The sequence below is a fragment of the Rhinatrema bivittatum genome, chromosome 3 (genome assembly GCF_901001135.1).
Source record: "Rhinatrema bivittatum chromosome 3, aRhiBiv1.1, whole genome shotgun sequence".
Lineage (NCBI taxonomy): Eukaryota > Metazoa > Chordata > Amphibia > Gymnophiona > Rhinatrematidae > Rhinatrema > Rhinatrema bivittatum.
The window spans coordinates 542,959,553-542,972,787 of NC_042617.1; the positions used below are offsets into that span (position 1 = coordinate 542,959,553).

The 13,235-nt window shown below is 42.8% G+C and overlaps 1 protein-coding gene across 1 annotated transcript in view; it reads left to right on the forward strand.

Moving 5' to 3' along the window:
- The first annotated feature begins 286 nt into the window (after positions 1–286).
- Positions 287–13,235, forward strand: part of SERINC1 (serine incorporator 1) — a 53,203-nt gene continuing 40,254 nt past the window's right edge. Inside the window, exons 1-2 of the mRNA XM_029596406.1 lie at positions 287–444; positions 6,796–6,957. Coding sequence (XP_029452266.1) covers positions 406–444; positions 6,796–6,957 — 201 coding nt within the window. The 5' untranslated portion in view covers positions 287–405. The remainder of the gene's footprint in view (positions 445–6,795; positions 6,958–13,235) is intronic.

Sequence of the window (13,235 nt, forward strand, 5' to 3'; positions counted from 1 at the left end):
TTTTCAAGAGTATCTTGATATGTGCATGTTAGGAGTATACACTATAAACTCCAGAAGGAGGCTCTCTTTGGTACAATGCAAATACCGGAAGAGCAATAGTAGTAACTGACAGACTGAGATCATCCCCAATGAGGAGCAATCATGAGGCGTGCGTAAAGCAAACCAAATGGAGAAGCTGCCCCGGAGACACAGCGCATAAAGCCACGCCCACTTCCTGTCGCTTGGTTCTTCGCCGTACGGCCGAACGTCCCGCAGTACCCCCTCAGGTGACGGTGGCGCATTCTGACGTCATTGCGACTGGTCCGTAGGAGGAGAGGCGGGGCCGGAAGTTGCTGGCTGAGCTTGTAAACAAGAAGCTGAGAGAGGCGCCGTTCTTGCGTCCATTTTAGTGCAACCGGAGCCGCGATGGGGGCTGTGCTGGGACTGTGTTCCGCCGCCAGCTGGGTAACGGGACAGCCTTTCTTACTGTTTCCTAGGCAGCGCTTTTCATGGCGACGACTGGCGCTAGTTCCAGTGTAATGTGGCTTTGGATGGGTTGAGCTGGGCAGATGCGTAGGAAGGGCTGTGGCTCTGGACGCTGTTTTGGAGGTTCCCTTGGGCCGGGGGTTGGATAGCCGCGTCCCGTCATATACGCTCGTTCTGCTCCGTCCGCTGCGTTTCAGATTTCAAGCCTTGACCGGAATTCCCCGGGCAGGCTTCCGGCATTTCTGTTTGAATTTTCCGTTCCCAAGGGCCCAGGCAGGTCCTGCTTTATATTTTGTCAGCCACAGGAGAACGATTTTAGGTAGAGGAGGAGTTTGTTCCCCATCCAGGTTCTTATGGCCTGGATTTTGTTCCCCATGCCAGGTTCTTATGGCCTGGATTGGCCACTGTTGGAAACAGGATGCTGGGCTTGATGGACCCTTGGTCTGACCCAGTATGGCATGTTCTTCTTATGTTCTTATCCCTGCGACCTTCCAGCCTGGGAGCTGGAAGATAAACGGGCCATTCAGTATGGCAGTTCTGAAGAGGATTGTGAATTGGAAAAAGAAAATATAGCGGATTTGTTTTAGCTCATTTAAATTAGAAAATCTCGGATTGTGGTTTAAAATGCCTTTTGTGATTTTTATGAGGCACTAGCGGTACCCGGCCACGCGTTGCAGTGGCAGAGTCAGGTTCTTTACCCTCCCTCCCCCTTCCCATTGCTCATTTACCTCAGTCACTCATCCTCCTCCCCCTTGGTCACTCACCCCCCCCCCCACCCCTTTCCTCCCCTGACCCCACTCCAACTCTCTCCCCTCACACTCACCTCTCCCCTCATTCTCCCTCCCCAGAAATGTATGCTTTCTTAGGTAAGAGGACCCAGACTGTAAGAAGCAGCTAGGATGCCGATTGAGAAAAAAAACACCTAAATAGAAACTGGTGGTGGTAAATGTGGTCCGTCAGTGGGAGGTTGTGCGTGTTCTGTATCAAAGTAGGGGAGTGCCTAACCAAGTAAGCACTCTCTATTTAGTTAATTGTTTTGTAGAGGACTAATTTGGTGCCTTTCTGAAATCAGGGACGTTTTGTGTTTGTGTGTGCCCTCAGTCTTTGCACCCCAAAAGAACCCCACCATAAACGCAGTGTTTAAATACGCACCCCACACCCCGGCGAAATGCAGTAACCCACGAGAGTTGCAGAATGACCGAAACACCCCCCCGAACACGTGCGCAAGAAAATAACTACGGCCCCCCACCGTGCAGCCCCCCGGATACCTGTGCAAACAGTCGGTGGAGCGGGTGTTCGGTTCGGGATCAAAGTCTTGGGTTCAGGCCGTCGGCTGCTAGCAATGAAAATGGCTCCGATGGCCCTTTGACCTGACTGTCACTGTGGAGGAGTAATGGGAGCGCTAGGTTCCCTGACATAGTAAGGGCAAAGGTCCGCTGGCTGCCAGTCCTGAAAATGGCATCGACGGGCCCTCGCCCTTACTATGTCACATGGGCTACTGCCGCCATTGTTGTCTCCGAGTGGCATAGTAAGGGAAAGGGCCGTTGGCGCCATTTTGATTGCTGGTAGCTGACGGCCGTAGTGTACGCGTTGTGTCCCGGACCATTCTTGGCCCCCTGCTGGAGCAGCGCGGACCTGTTTCCGGTTTTGTGTGTGTTCGGAGGGCGTGGGCAGTAAGTAGAACAGGCATGTGCGGGGGGGTGTGAGGAGGGTGTTTTTGTGTGAGTTCGGAGGGTGTGGGAATTGCCAACATGTGACATGTGCGTGGCCCCCCGGTGTAGCAGCCTGGAATTTGGTGTGTTTTGGGAGGGTGTGTGAAGTAAGTCCAATTGGCGTGTGTGTGTGGGAGGGGGGGGTGTGTGAGGAGTGTGGATTTCTGTGTGTTCGGAGGGTGTGTGAATTAAATACATTTGTCATGTGTGTGGGGTGTGTGAGTGTTTGTGAAAGGTGTAAGAGGTTGCGCTGACGTCCGACGTCCACCAGATGTCGCTGTTTTGTGGAACCAATTTTTAAACCTTTTTTACCTGTCACAGGTGTGACATATGTAATGTAAGTACAGAAGAACCTTCCTGTATGTGAAAGTAAGGTTGTGTCCAAATTTGAAAGCAATCGCAGTGGTTTCTGAGATTAGCGATTTTGTACAAACTATTTAACATTTTTATTTATATAGATTTGCAATCATGAATGCACCTGTGGATTAAGGCCCGGTGCAAATTCTTGCTCTTCAGGGCATTAACTGTATGTGCATGACTCTCTCCCTTGTATTGCTGCTTTGAACATTTTCAAAGCGTTCCATTTGTTCTTAGTCTACAATTTAAATTAATAAATGTGAAAGAACCACTGGAAAAGTGCCTGAACAATGACGTTGAGAGTTCTACTCTTTTAGAGCAATGTAGCAGTTTTCAGAGCTTTTGACGGTTTCTAGCCCGCCCCGTCCTCGACTTAGAATTTTCCCTTTTTTTTTGTTGTTGCAACTTTCTCTTGATCACTTCAACCTTCCATTAACTAATGAGACAGCTATGTATATTTCCTAGCAGGAAGGAGGTCAGGCAGAGCAATTTTATGAAGAAAAAAAAATTCCATATGACATCTTAAATACATCTTTATGGTTAATATCGTTTTTTTAGTAATAATAACTGTTGTATAGCAATTTCCTCATACTGACTTGTGTGAGAAGGTTATAGAATAAAACTAGTGGTCCTGGTAGTGTGGAAGGTCATAAACCACCATAAATATGTACAGCACCTACTAATAAAGGTCCCATGTATTTACTAGCTGTAAGCAATGAAATGCTTATTTATAGTTCCCAAGCATATGATTGCACAGCCACCAAATAAGAAGTAGGTGGTATTATCTATCAGTTTGGAAATCTGATTAATATGCATACATATCATAGTGTTATTTCTGGAATTAATTCCTGGAGACAAGTCTTAATTTGTTGGGTAATGACCAGGAACAGAGATCCTCCATTTATTTTCAGTCTTAAAAAGCAGGACCTCCAAAATATATTAAAAAAAAAGTGGGACAGTGTGAAGTTTTACTTCTTGTAAATGGCTTATACGGTCAATCATAAGTCTTTTAGTTTAGTTGACCAACTTGGTGGCTTTGGTTTTGCATTTCTGAATGCACCCACTCCTGATTTCATTCTTTAGTCAAAGACATTGATTGTATTTGTTTGACATGGTCTTTGATAAAACCATACTGTTGTGGATAAAGGGAATGGAATGCTCCCCAATGATGAAAGGTTAAAGAGGTTAGGGCTGTTCACCTTGGACAAAGGACTAGGAGCATTCCATGAAGGTAGCATATTTAAAACAAATCAGAGAAAATTATTTTACACTCAATGCCATTAAACTCTGGAATTTGTTGTCATAAGATGTGGTTAAGGCAGTTAGCATAGCTGGGTTTAAAAATTTGGACAAGTTCCTGGAGGAGAAGTCCACAAGGTGCTATAAGCCAAATTGATTTAGGGAATAGCCACTGCTTATTACCAGCATTAGTAGAATGTGATCTGTTTAATGTTTGAGTACTTGCCAGGTACTATCCTGGATTGGCCACTGTTAGAAACAGGATGTTCTAGGTTTGGACTTTCGGTCTGACGCAGTATGGCAACTTCTTATGATCTGATCTTGTAATTTTTCTAGAGTGAAGATAATTCTACTTTCCTTTCCTTTCCTTTCTTTTTTAAATAGTGATTCCTACTAGTCAGATTGGAGTACTTACCTATAATTACCACGTGTGTCTCCCCCCCCCACACACACACACCCACACACACTTTTATGAAGAGGAATATCATCAACCCTTCTCTAGGCCTTGGGAAGTTCACCTGTCTCCAAAGAATAATTAAAAAGGAGCTGTCCGTGGTGCTGCCAGAACCTCTCAGAATTTTAGTATTCTGGGATATATCCCATCTAGCCCCACTTTCAGTTTTGCGAGGGTCTGTACTAAGACACTGTAATGTCCTGTTGAGAATTTAGTATTTAAAGTTTAATGCAAAAAACCACAGTCTCATCCATTTGGGGTGTAAAACCTACAAAAGAATTGATGTGCACCAAACAGGAGAGAGATCAAAGAATAATCCTTGTAAAAGGAGACTTAAAATCAAGATATTGAGAAATGACGAAAGGAGGAAATAAGACAGATATTCAATTATCTCAAAATTTGAAATGCACAGGAGGGAAGCATTTTTCAATGAAAAGGAAGACTGACTTGCTTTTCCACATTTTTTTAATCATTAAGATTACAATAAAAACTGCCTAGAATGTCCCTGAATGAATCGTGGCTGGCACATTGACCTATGGTACCAAAGTTTGAAATCCCTGTTCTGAGACACCAGGGCTGGAAAATTCCAGGGTACCAAGTTGCTTAGCCATAAAAATTCAGGGCATGGTGCCCTACTGAAGAGAAGCCAATGGGGGCTGTGGTAGCTGCTGTAAAAGCGAGGTTTGCTGGGCTCCAGTAGGGTATGTGAGAGTGAGGTGCAGCTGTTGCTGCCAATGGGGTCCTGTTGCTAGGCCATGGGGGAAGAGTGGTGGGAGGAGAAGAAGTGAGGAGGGATAGTACTTATGGGGAAGATAAGATAAAAGCATGGGAAAAACAAAAATAAAGTAAAAAGAAAAAAAAATAGCTCTTCAAATTATAGCAAAAACTGAATTTTCCTTGGCATCTAAATTCTGACTTTTTTCTACCCGCGGGTCAGATTCTGTTCAATATTTTCATATACCATAAGCAGTACTGCAGAGGTGCTAGAAGAAATTGACTGATTTTTGCAGATGGTACTAAGATCTGCAACAAGGTGGATACACCAGAAAGAAGTAGAAAAAATATTGAATGATCTGGAAAGAGCAGTCAAAAATCGATAGCTGTTATGCTCAGATCCCTGTAACTAATCACTTCTTCTCTGGCAGGTGAGTTCCCCGGTTATTGTGTTTAAAGTTTGCCCACAAATCCTTTCTTGTGACTTATACCAATATGAATATCATTTTCAGTGGTCGTCTTTTTTGCATAGAGGCTCAGTAGGATGGTTTTCAGTATGTGCTTTAGCTATTCCTGCTAGAATCTCAGAGCTCTAATTTTGTGCTCTGCTTACAAGAAAGATGTTTGGAAAGTCCCAGAATGGTTCATGTTGTCCTTGTTTGGGAGAGCTTAGGTCAGTTATATTCAGATCCAGACCTCAGGGATCACAAACTAATCTGGTTTTCAGGTTACCCACAATGAATATTCATAATGTATGTTTGCATACTGGTTGCTTTCTGTTTTTGTTACCTTTAAAATCTGACCTGATTGCAACCTGAATGACCATATTTAAGGAATCTGCACAAATGATTTAATCCAGGCATCATTATGAAGAATAAAAAAATATATATCATTGAGTATGTTGAAATGACTTACATTTAATGTCTTATTTGGTGTTTAATATATTGTGATGTGCATGCTGCTGATCATTGAAACTGATTCAGGGCTTGTAAAAATTATCATCTTCATGCCCTATAAATCGACTTTGTTTATTTCAAAGGGACCAACCAGATGGCTGTTGTAGTTGTATTGCCTCCTAAAGCGTCCTCTGCCTCAATTTTTTATTTCATCTTTGCTACATTCTCAAAGTATTAGTTGTCATAGTATATCCCTGTGTAGTTGGTAATAAAATAAATGGGGAATGAGAGGGCAGGATAAGTATTTGAAAACACCTTAGATTAGGCTCATAAAAATATAAGAACTGCCATATTGGGTCAGACCAAGTTTCTGTCAAGCCTAGTCTCGTGTTTCCAACTGTCACCAATCCAGGTCACAAGTACCTGGCAGGATTCCCAAATAAATCTTTGAGTGTCAGTCAGATAATATTATGTCCAGTAGTCTTCAAGGACATTTTGTTCTGATGTCTGATCATTGTTTAATTAGTTTTTGTAGTATGGTTTTTATTATGCAGTAAGGTTGGGTTTTTTGGGGGTTTTTTTCCAATCGCTTAATTTCCAGAAATTTAATATCTCCAGTCCCGAGACTGAAGTATGCGCTGGGGGCACTTTCCAGAACCTTGTACCCTGGGCTGTAAATACAGCTTCCAGGTGTCGCCCCTAATGACCATGATTCTGTTCCCTCATGGGTGCTGTGAATGCTGCAGAGGCAGCATCCTCTGCCCCGACTGAACTGAGAACTTTCCATGTGGCACTGACCCGACCCATGAGGGGTTGTGTTGTAGGTTTTTTTTTTGTTTTTTAAACATTCAAATCCTTACTTTGTTTCTTGCTCTAGGTTTTCTTTTTGCCAGTAGAACAGAATACTTAAGTAGCCAGGGAATGGGTCAGTAATTTACAATCTTTCTGTCTTTCCCAGCTCTCATGTTTGTGTGGCAGTGCACCATGTTTGCTGTCCCGATGCTGCCCAAGTGGGAACAACTCCACAGTGACTCGGCTGATCTATGCTGCCTTCTTGCTCCTTGGTGTTGCTGTTGCCGGTGTGATGTTAATTCCAGGAATGGAAGGACAGTTGAAGAAGGTCTGATTTACTTAATTTGGATCCTTATTTTTCTTACTAGTCTTGCACAATAATAGAAGCTAAGACCATAAAAGCTTGTGATTTTCTTGTTATGTTAACACAAATGCTCCAGTAGTTGCTTGCATATGGATATTTAACACTTTTCTATGCTTTCAATAAAAAGTTTCAGAACTTTGTGCAGGAATAAAGGTTGACAAAAAACATACAACAAGGTATCAAATTATATTGCACTAATTTAATACATTAGCTTTCAGGGGTTACATAGTAAATGATCGCAGAAAAAGACCATCTAACCTGTCCAGTTTTGCCATTTATACTGTCCACACTGCTAAGGATATGTCCCAACTGTCAAGCAGAGAGTATAACAAGCTACAGGGTTTCTCGTTGTCCTTTATATTCTTAACATCTTGGATAGAAGATCATGTAAGATCCTCCCACCTAATTCCCTCTAGCACCCAACATCCCATGTCTCTCTTGTAGTCAACAATATTAATGTGATTATTCCCCCAAACCGCCAGCTTCCTAGGTCCCCCGTGGAGCCTATCGCACAGACCTGGTTCCATCTGGTTTCTGCTAGGATTTCTAGTTAATTACAGACCTTGAGGCCTGCCAGACAGAGGACTCTGTCAGTTCTACCATTGCAGTCTGCATAGGACATGGCCATGTAGATGCCTAGGTAACTGCTAGGACTTATAATATTTCATATTAACTTTTTTTGCCATGTTTTTTCTTTCATTTTCTCTCTCTCATTTTCTCTCTATCACTTCTTGGGGCTGCTTTTTTTCCTTAATTGTTCCTGCAGATGTATAGTAACCTACAAAGGGAACACCTATGTGTTTCTTGATCCATCGCACTTGGAAACATTCCTGTTTGATCTTCCATTGTATAATATATATATAGGAGCCGTTTAAGAATATTTTGTCTCACAGCTTTCCAGGAATTGCAGTGTTTTGCTTTCTTAAATAATTTTCTTAATATTCCCCCAAGACATGGGCTTGAATCTGGTAGTTAAACATAGCATATATTGTATATTTTACCTTTTGTTTTTGCTTATCAACTGGAATACTATTATTTCTGCAGATAAGCAGACTAAATTAGCCATGCTGTCTGGGAGCACCCCCTGGCAGCTTGGAGCGGAACTTCTCATAGAATGTTAGAAACTTTCCTTCCTTGCTCCTGTGCGCCTCAGTCTAATTTTTTTCCTGCAACAGTCGCGGTTCTTCTCTCTCCTCAGACTTTTTTCTAATTATTATTCTCCTATTCCTCACTTAGGTGAGCCCCCAAAGGCACTTTTTGGTGTGGCAAAATGTCAAAATATCACTTGTTGATGGGCATTCACTATGCTATATTGTTTAGGCCCCGACCACAACCAAGGGGGTCTGTCGTATTGAGTGTGGATGTCTCCTCGAGCACAACAATTTTTACAAGCAAAGAGCTGTTAAGATCGCTACACTCAGGGACCTGGGTGAGGGCACTTCGGGATCATAGGCACCAAGCCAGACTCACTTTTCGCTGGGTAAACAGGCCCATAAACCTTCTCACTGGAAGTGGGCAACCTCATTAGAACCCAGCAAAAAAGGTAAAAAAAGGAGCAAAAGTGCCCAGGAAACATTCTTACTCCCATTCATCTACCAATGCGCCAAAGCATCATCTAAGCCCTGAGACTGCGTCGATAGCGTCGAGCAAAGCACCAAAGCATTAGCGAGACTCCACGTCTGTTGCACCGATCAACGTGTCTAAACATTATTGGACACCCACTCTGTCGAACAATCAAAGTTGCCTGAAGCCGACTCACAAGATGGTGGGTCATACGACACACACTGAGTCGACCCCTGTGTCGAAAACAGTCTGTTTGACTCCGCATTCAGCATCGAGTAAACAACGCACTTGATGCATAACATCAAAAAAACTGACGCACACGACTCTAGCACCAAAATTCTAGATCACTATCTCATTCGGAGATAACATTTACGGATTCATCAGCAGAAGACATACCTGATACTCCACACCGTCCACCTTCTTCATCCTCGACCAAACGTCCGTCTCAACATACGGAAACACTGATGATACTCCTGCAAAACAAAGGAAAAAAGATTCTAATTCTACCAGCAAGATTTTACATAAAGCAGCTTCCAATCTCTGTCCCAAATCAGTGGTATCCTTCAAACTTTCTTTGAGACTTTAATGTCTTCTCAAAATCTACCTCCTCTGTCCAGTCCATCGGGAGAAGACATGGTTGAATTTGTTAAATCACCTTCACCTGTTGTCCACGCCAAGAAGGATGACCACAAACAATTTACGAGCCCATTCCCAGTACCAGAGGAAAGGCCAACTCATTCCCCTCCATCTTCCCCAGAATCCTCCATAAGCATACCTTCTGATCCTCTGGAAGAACAACTGGATCTATCTTCATCTCCAGAAGATCTTTCCTACCAGAAATTCATTGAAAAATTTGTTGCTACCTTAAACTTGGAAACAAAGAAGCTCCCAGATCCAAGAGTGGAGGTCCGTGGCCTATTGAAAATCTTCGATTATGCCTATGGAACCAACAGCTTTACCCTCCCACTCTGTTTTGGACAGAGTGATGGGCAAGGTTTGAGAATCCCCCCCCCCTTCTCTGGTCCAGTTACCTCAAAAAAAGATGGATCTAAAATTTAAGATGCAAAAATCAAAATATATTTCAACCAACTTGTCACATGCATCTATTGTTGTGGCGTCAGCCATGAAGAAGGCTAGAAGATCAAGACTATACTCCAACACTCCTCCAAATAAGGACAGCCGACATCTTGATGACTTCGAGAAGAGAGGTTTTCAGGGATCCATGCTTAATGCAAAGATCCAGCAACATCAGTTTTATATTGTGCAGAATTTATATGAATGTCTGCATAAAATAAAACATGATTCTCCACAATTGGATGCTGATATCCAAAAGCAATCTGTCATCTTTTCCAAACAGCAATCTGTCATCATGATTCTCCACAATTGGATGCTGATATCCAAAAGCAATCTGTCATCTTTTCCAAAAGCAATCTGTCATCTTTTCCAAACAATCTATGAAGGGTTTGATACCTCGGCCAGGACTTCGGCTTCAGCAATTACAGTCGATAGAATAGTGTGGCTCAGAGCAAGTGCAATTAGAGAAGAAGTCCATGACAAGTTGGCTGACCTCCCATGGAAAGGGGATACCCTGGTCGGAGAAAAGTTAAAAGAAACTGTTTGGTAACTAAAAGAACGAAGTGTGGCAGTGACCTCATTAACATCACCTCAGGCGCAAACAACGATAGGGCGTTATTACCCTCCATATAGGAGACCTTTCTATCCTAGACTCCAAATTAGGCCATATGGTTCTTACAAACCTCCGCCATATCAACCAAGATCGCAGCCCCCTGTATCTCCATCTCTGGGTAGAAACAGAGAACAACGAAGCAACCACAAGTGGTTCCAAAGTCCCAACAGTCTTTTTGAACCAATCCAGGCCACGGCTACAAATACCCTTAGGAGTCGGTCTCCAATCATTTTTTTCAAGAGTGGAGCCAAATCACAACAGATTGTTGGGTCTTAAGTATAATTTTAAAAAAATGGTTACCAACTAAAATTCCACACAGTGCCAATACTCCCACACTTAATCCCGTCCAAGCAGAAAACAGAGGAAGTTCAAATCTTGCAACAAGAAATTCATTCGCTACTCAAACAACGTGCGATTCAAGTTTTACCACCTCATCAGCAGTGCTGGGGATTTTATTCCCAATACTTCCTCATCCCCAAGAAAACTGGAGATCCAATCCTGGATCTTTGGGCTCTGAACAATTCATCCTACGGGAGAAATTCAAAATGTCTTCTCTGAAAACCATTTTGCTTTTTCTATAACCCAACTATTGGGCTGTGTTCTCTGGTCCTCAAAGATGCATATACTCACATACCAATACACCCAGCTTCCTGGTGATACTTTTGTTTCCAAGTCAATGTCCATCATCAATACAAAGTCCTCCCATTTGGCCTCTCATCAGCTCCCAGGGTATTTACCAAATGTATAGCGGTAGCTGTGGCCTGCCTTCAGAAGCAAGAAATAAAACTGTTTTCTTACTTAGACGACTGGCTAATTGTGGCGAAAAGCCCAGAGCTTCTAAAATTACCCCAAATTCAAATCATTACTTTTTTTTAGAAGGGTTGGATTTCTCAGTAAATTACAAAAATTCCAATCTCGTTCCATCTCAAACTCTACAATTCATAAGAGCAATATTAAACACACACCTTTGCAAAGCTTTTTTCCAAGCGAACGAATTTGCACGTTCCGAGAACTGACATCATCCCTAAAACTACACTCATAGCCCACAGCCCATCAAGTCTTAGAAGTTTTAGGACACATGGCCGCAGCAATTTACATAGTACTCCACACTCTCCTCCACATTCAAAGTTTTATAGTGGGGGCCTAAAGTCTCAATGGATACAGCACTTACACCCCATGTCAAGACAACTAACCCTAACACAACCAATGTTAGATGATCTGGACTGGTAGCTAAGACCCAGAACACCACGGTCGGGAACTCTGTTTCGAAACCCGAATCACCAAATAGTAATGACCACAGATGCCTCAACAAAGGGATGGGGAGCACATGTGCTACATTTCAAAACACAAAGTCTCTGGTCCCACAGGGAAAAATCCCTACACATCAATCTCCTAGAACTACTACCCATTCATTTGGCAATTCAAACATTCTCCCATATTCTCCAAGACAGTCGTGGGTATATACAGATAATCAAGTAGCAATGTTCTACATAAACAAGGAAGGAGGGACAGGTTCCAGGATTCTATGCTGGAATGGGCCCTAACATGTTCCATACGTCTCCAAGCTACATATCTTCTGGGAATAACAAAGACTGCAGCAGACCACCTCAGCAGAATATTTCACCCTCACGAATGTGAACTTCACCAACAAGTAGCTCTATCACTTTTCTGACAATGGAGTCTTCCGCAAATAGACCTTTTCGTAACCGAGCAAAACTACAAAACTTTTGTTCACTGTACCCATGCAGACGAATATTACAAGATGCCTTTCTACTCAAGTGGTCGGACAAACTGCTGTATGCCTTTCCACTAATCCCATTACTATCTCAAATCATACAAAAATGCATAGCAGACAAATCGGACGTCATCCTAATAGCCCCAGCTTGGCCGAGACAGCTATGGTATGCGTACCTCATACACCTTTCCATACAACCACCAATTCTTCTTCCACAGAAGCCAGATCTCCTAACACAAGACAAGGGATCACTGATCCATCCCATTCAAGGCTCCATTCACCTAACAGCATGGAGGTTGAAAGGGAGATACTAAACCATCTCCAAGTTCCACCAAAAACTAAAGACATTCTACTCTCCTCCAGGAAATTATCCACTAGGAAAATCTACACATCAAAATGGAAAAGATATCACCACTGGTGTGCTTCTTTAAAACTTAACCCCTTTCATTCTTCAGTGGAACATTTACTTGAATACCTGCAAGTACTATATACTTCTGGTCTAGCAGTTTCTTCCATGAGGGTACATCTTAACACCATTGCAGCTTATCATTCTTCAATTCAAGGAACATCTGTATCCGCTCACCCGCTCGTGATTTGTTTCATGAAGGGAGTCTTGAATCTCAGGCCTTTTATCACAGAACCTGCGATACCTTGGATCTTAAATGTGGTACTGGAAGCATTAATGCTCCCACCATTTGAACCAATGCAAACTTCTTCAGAGCTAAAATTTCTCACTTGAAAAGTATTTTCTAGCAGCAATAACCTTAGCTCGACGAGTTGGCGAGCTCCAAGCGTTAGTTCAGTACCCCCCCTTATCGTCAATTTTTCCATGACCGTGACCTTGCACATTCATCCATCCTTCCTTCCAAAGGTAGTTTCAGCATTCCATCTGAATCAGATCATCACACTACCTACCTTTTTTTCCAAAGCCTCATTCCGACAGCCAGGAGACCCTACTGCACATGCTGGATTGTAAAAGAGTGCCGGCCTATTATAAACAAAGGACGAACAAGATACTTTTTCTCTCCTTCAGTCTGAACGCTCCAGGACTACCAGTATCAAAGTGAAAACTTTCCAACTGGCTTACTCAATGCATTAACTTCTGTTACTCATCAAAGTCTCAACAACTAGCTTTGACAGCCAAAGGTCACCCAATAAGAGCGATGTTTACTTTGATAATGCACCTTCGACAAGTTCCAGTTTGAAGACATTTGCAAAGCAGCGACGTGGTCTTCCCTTCATACTTTTATGTACCAT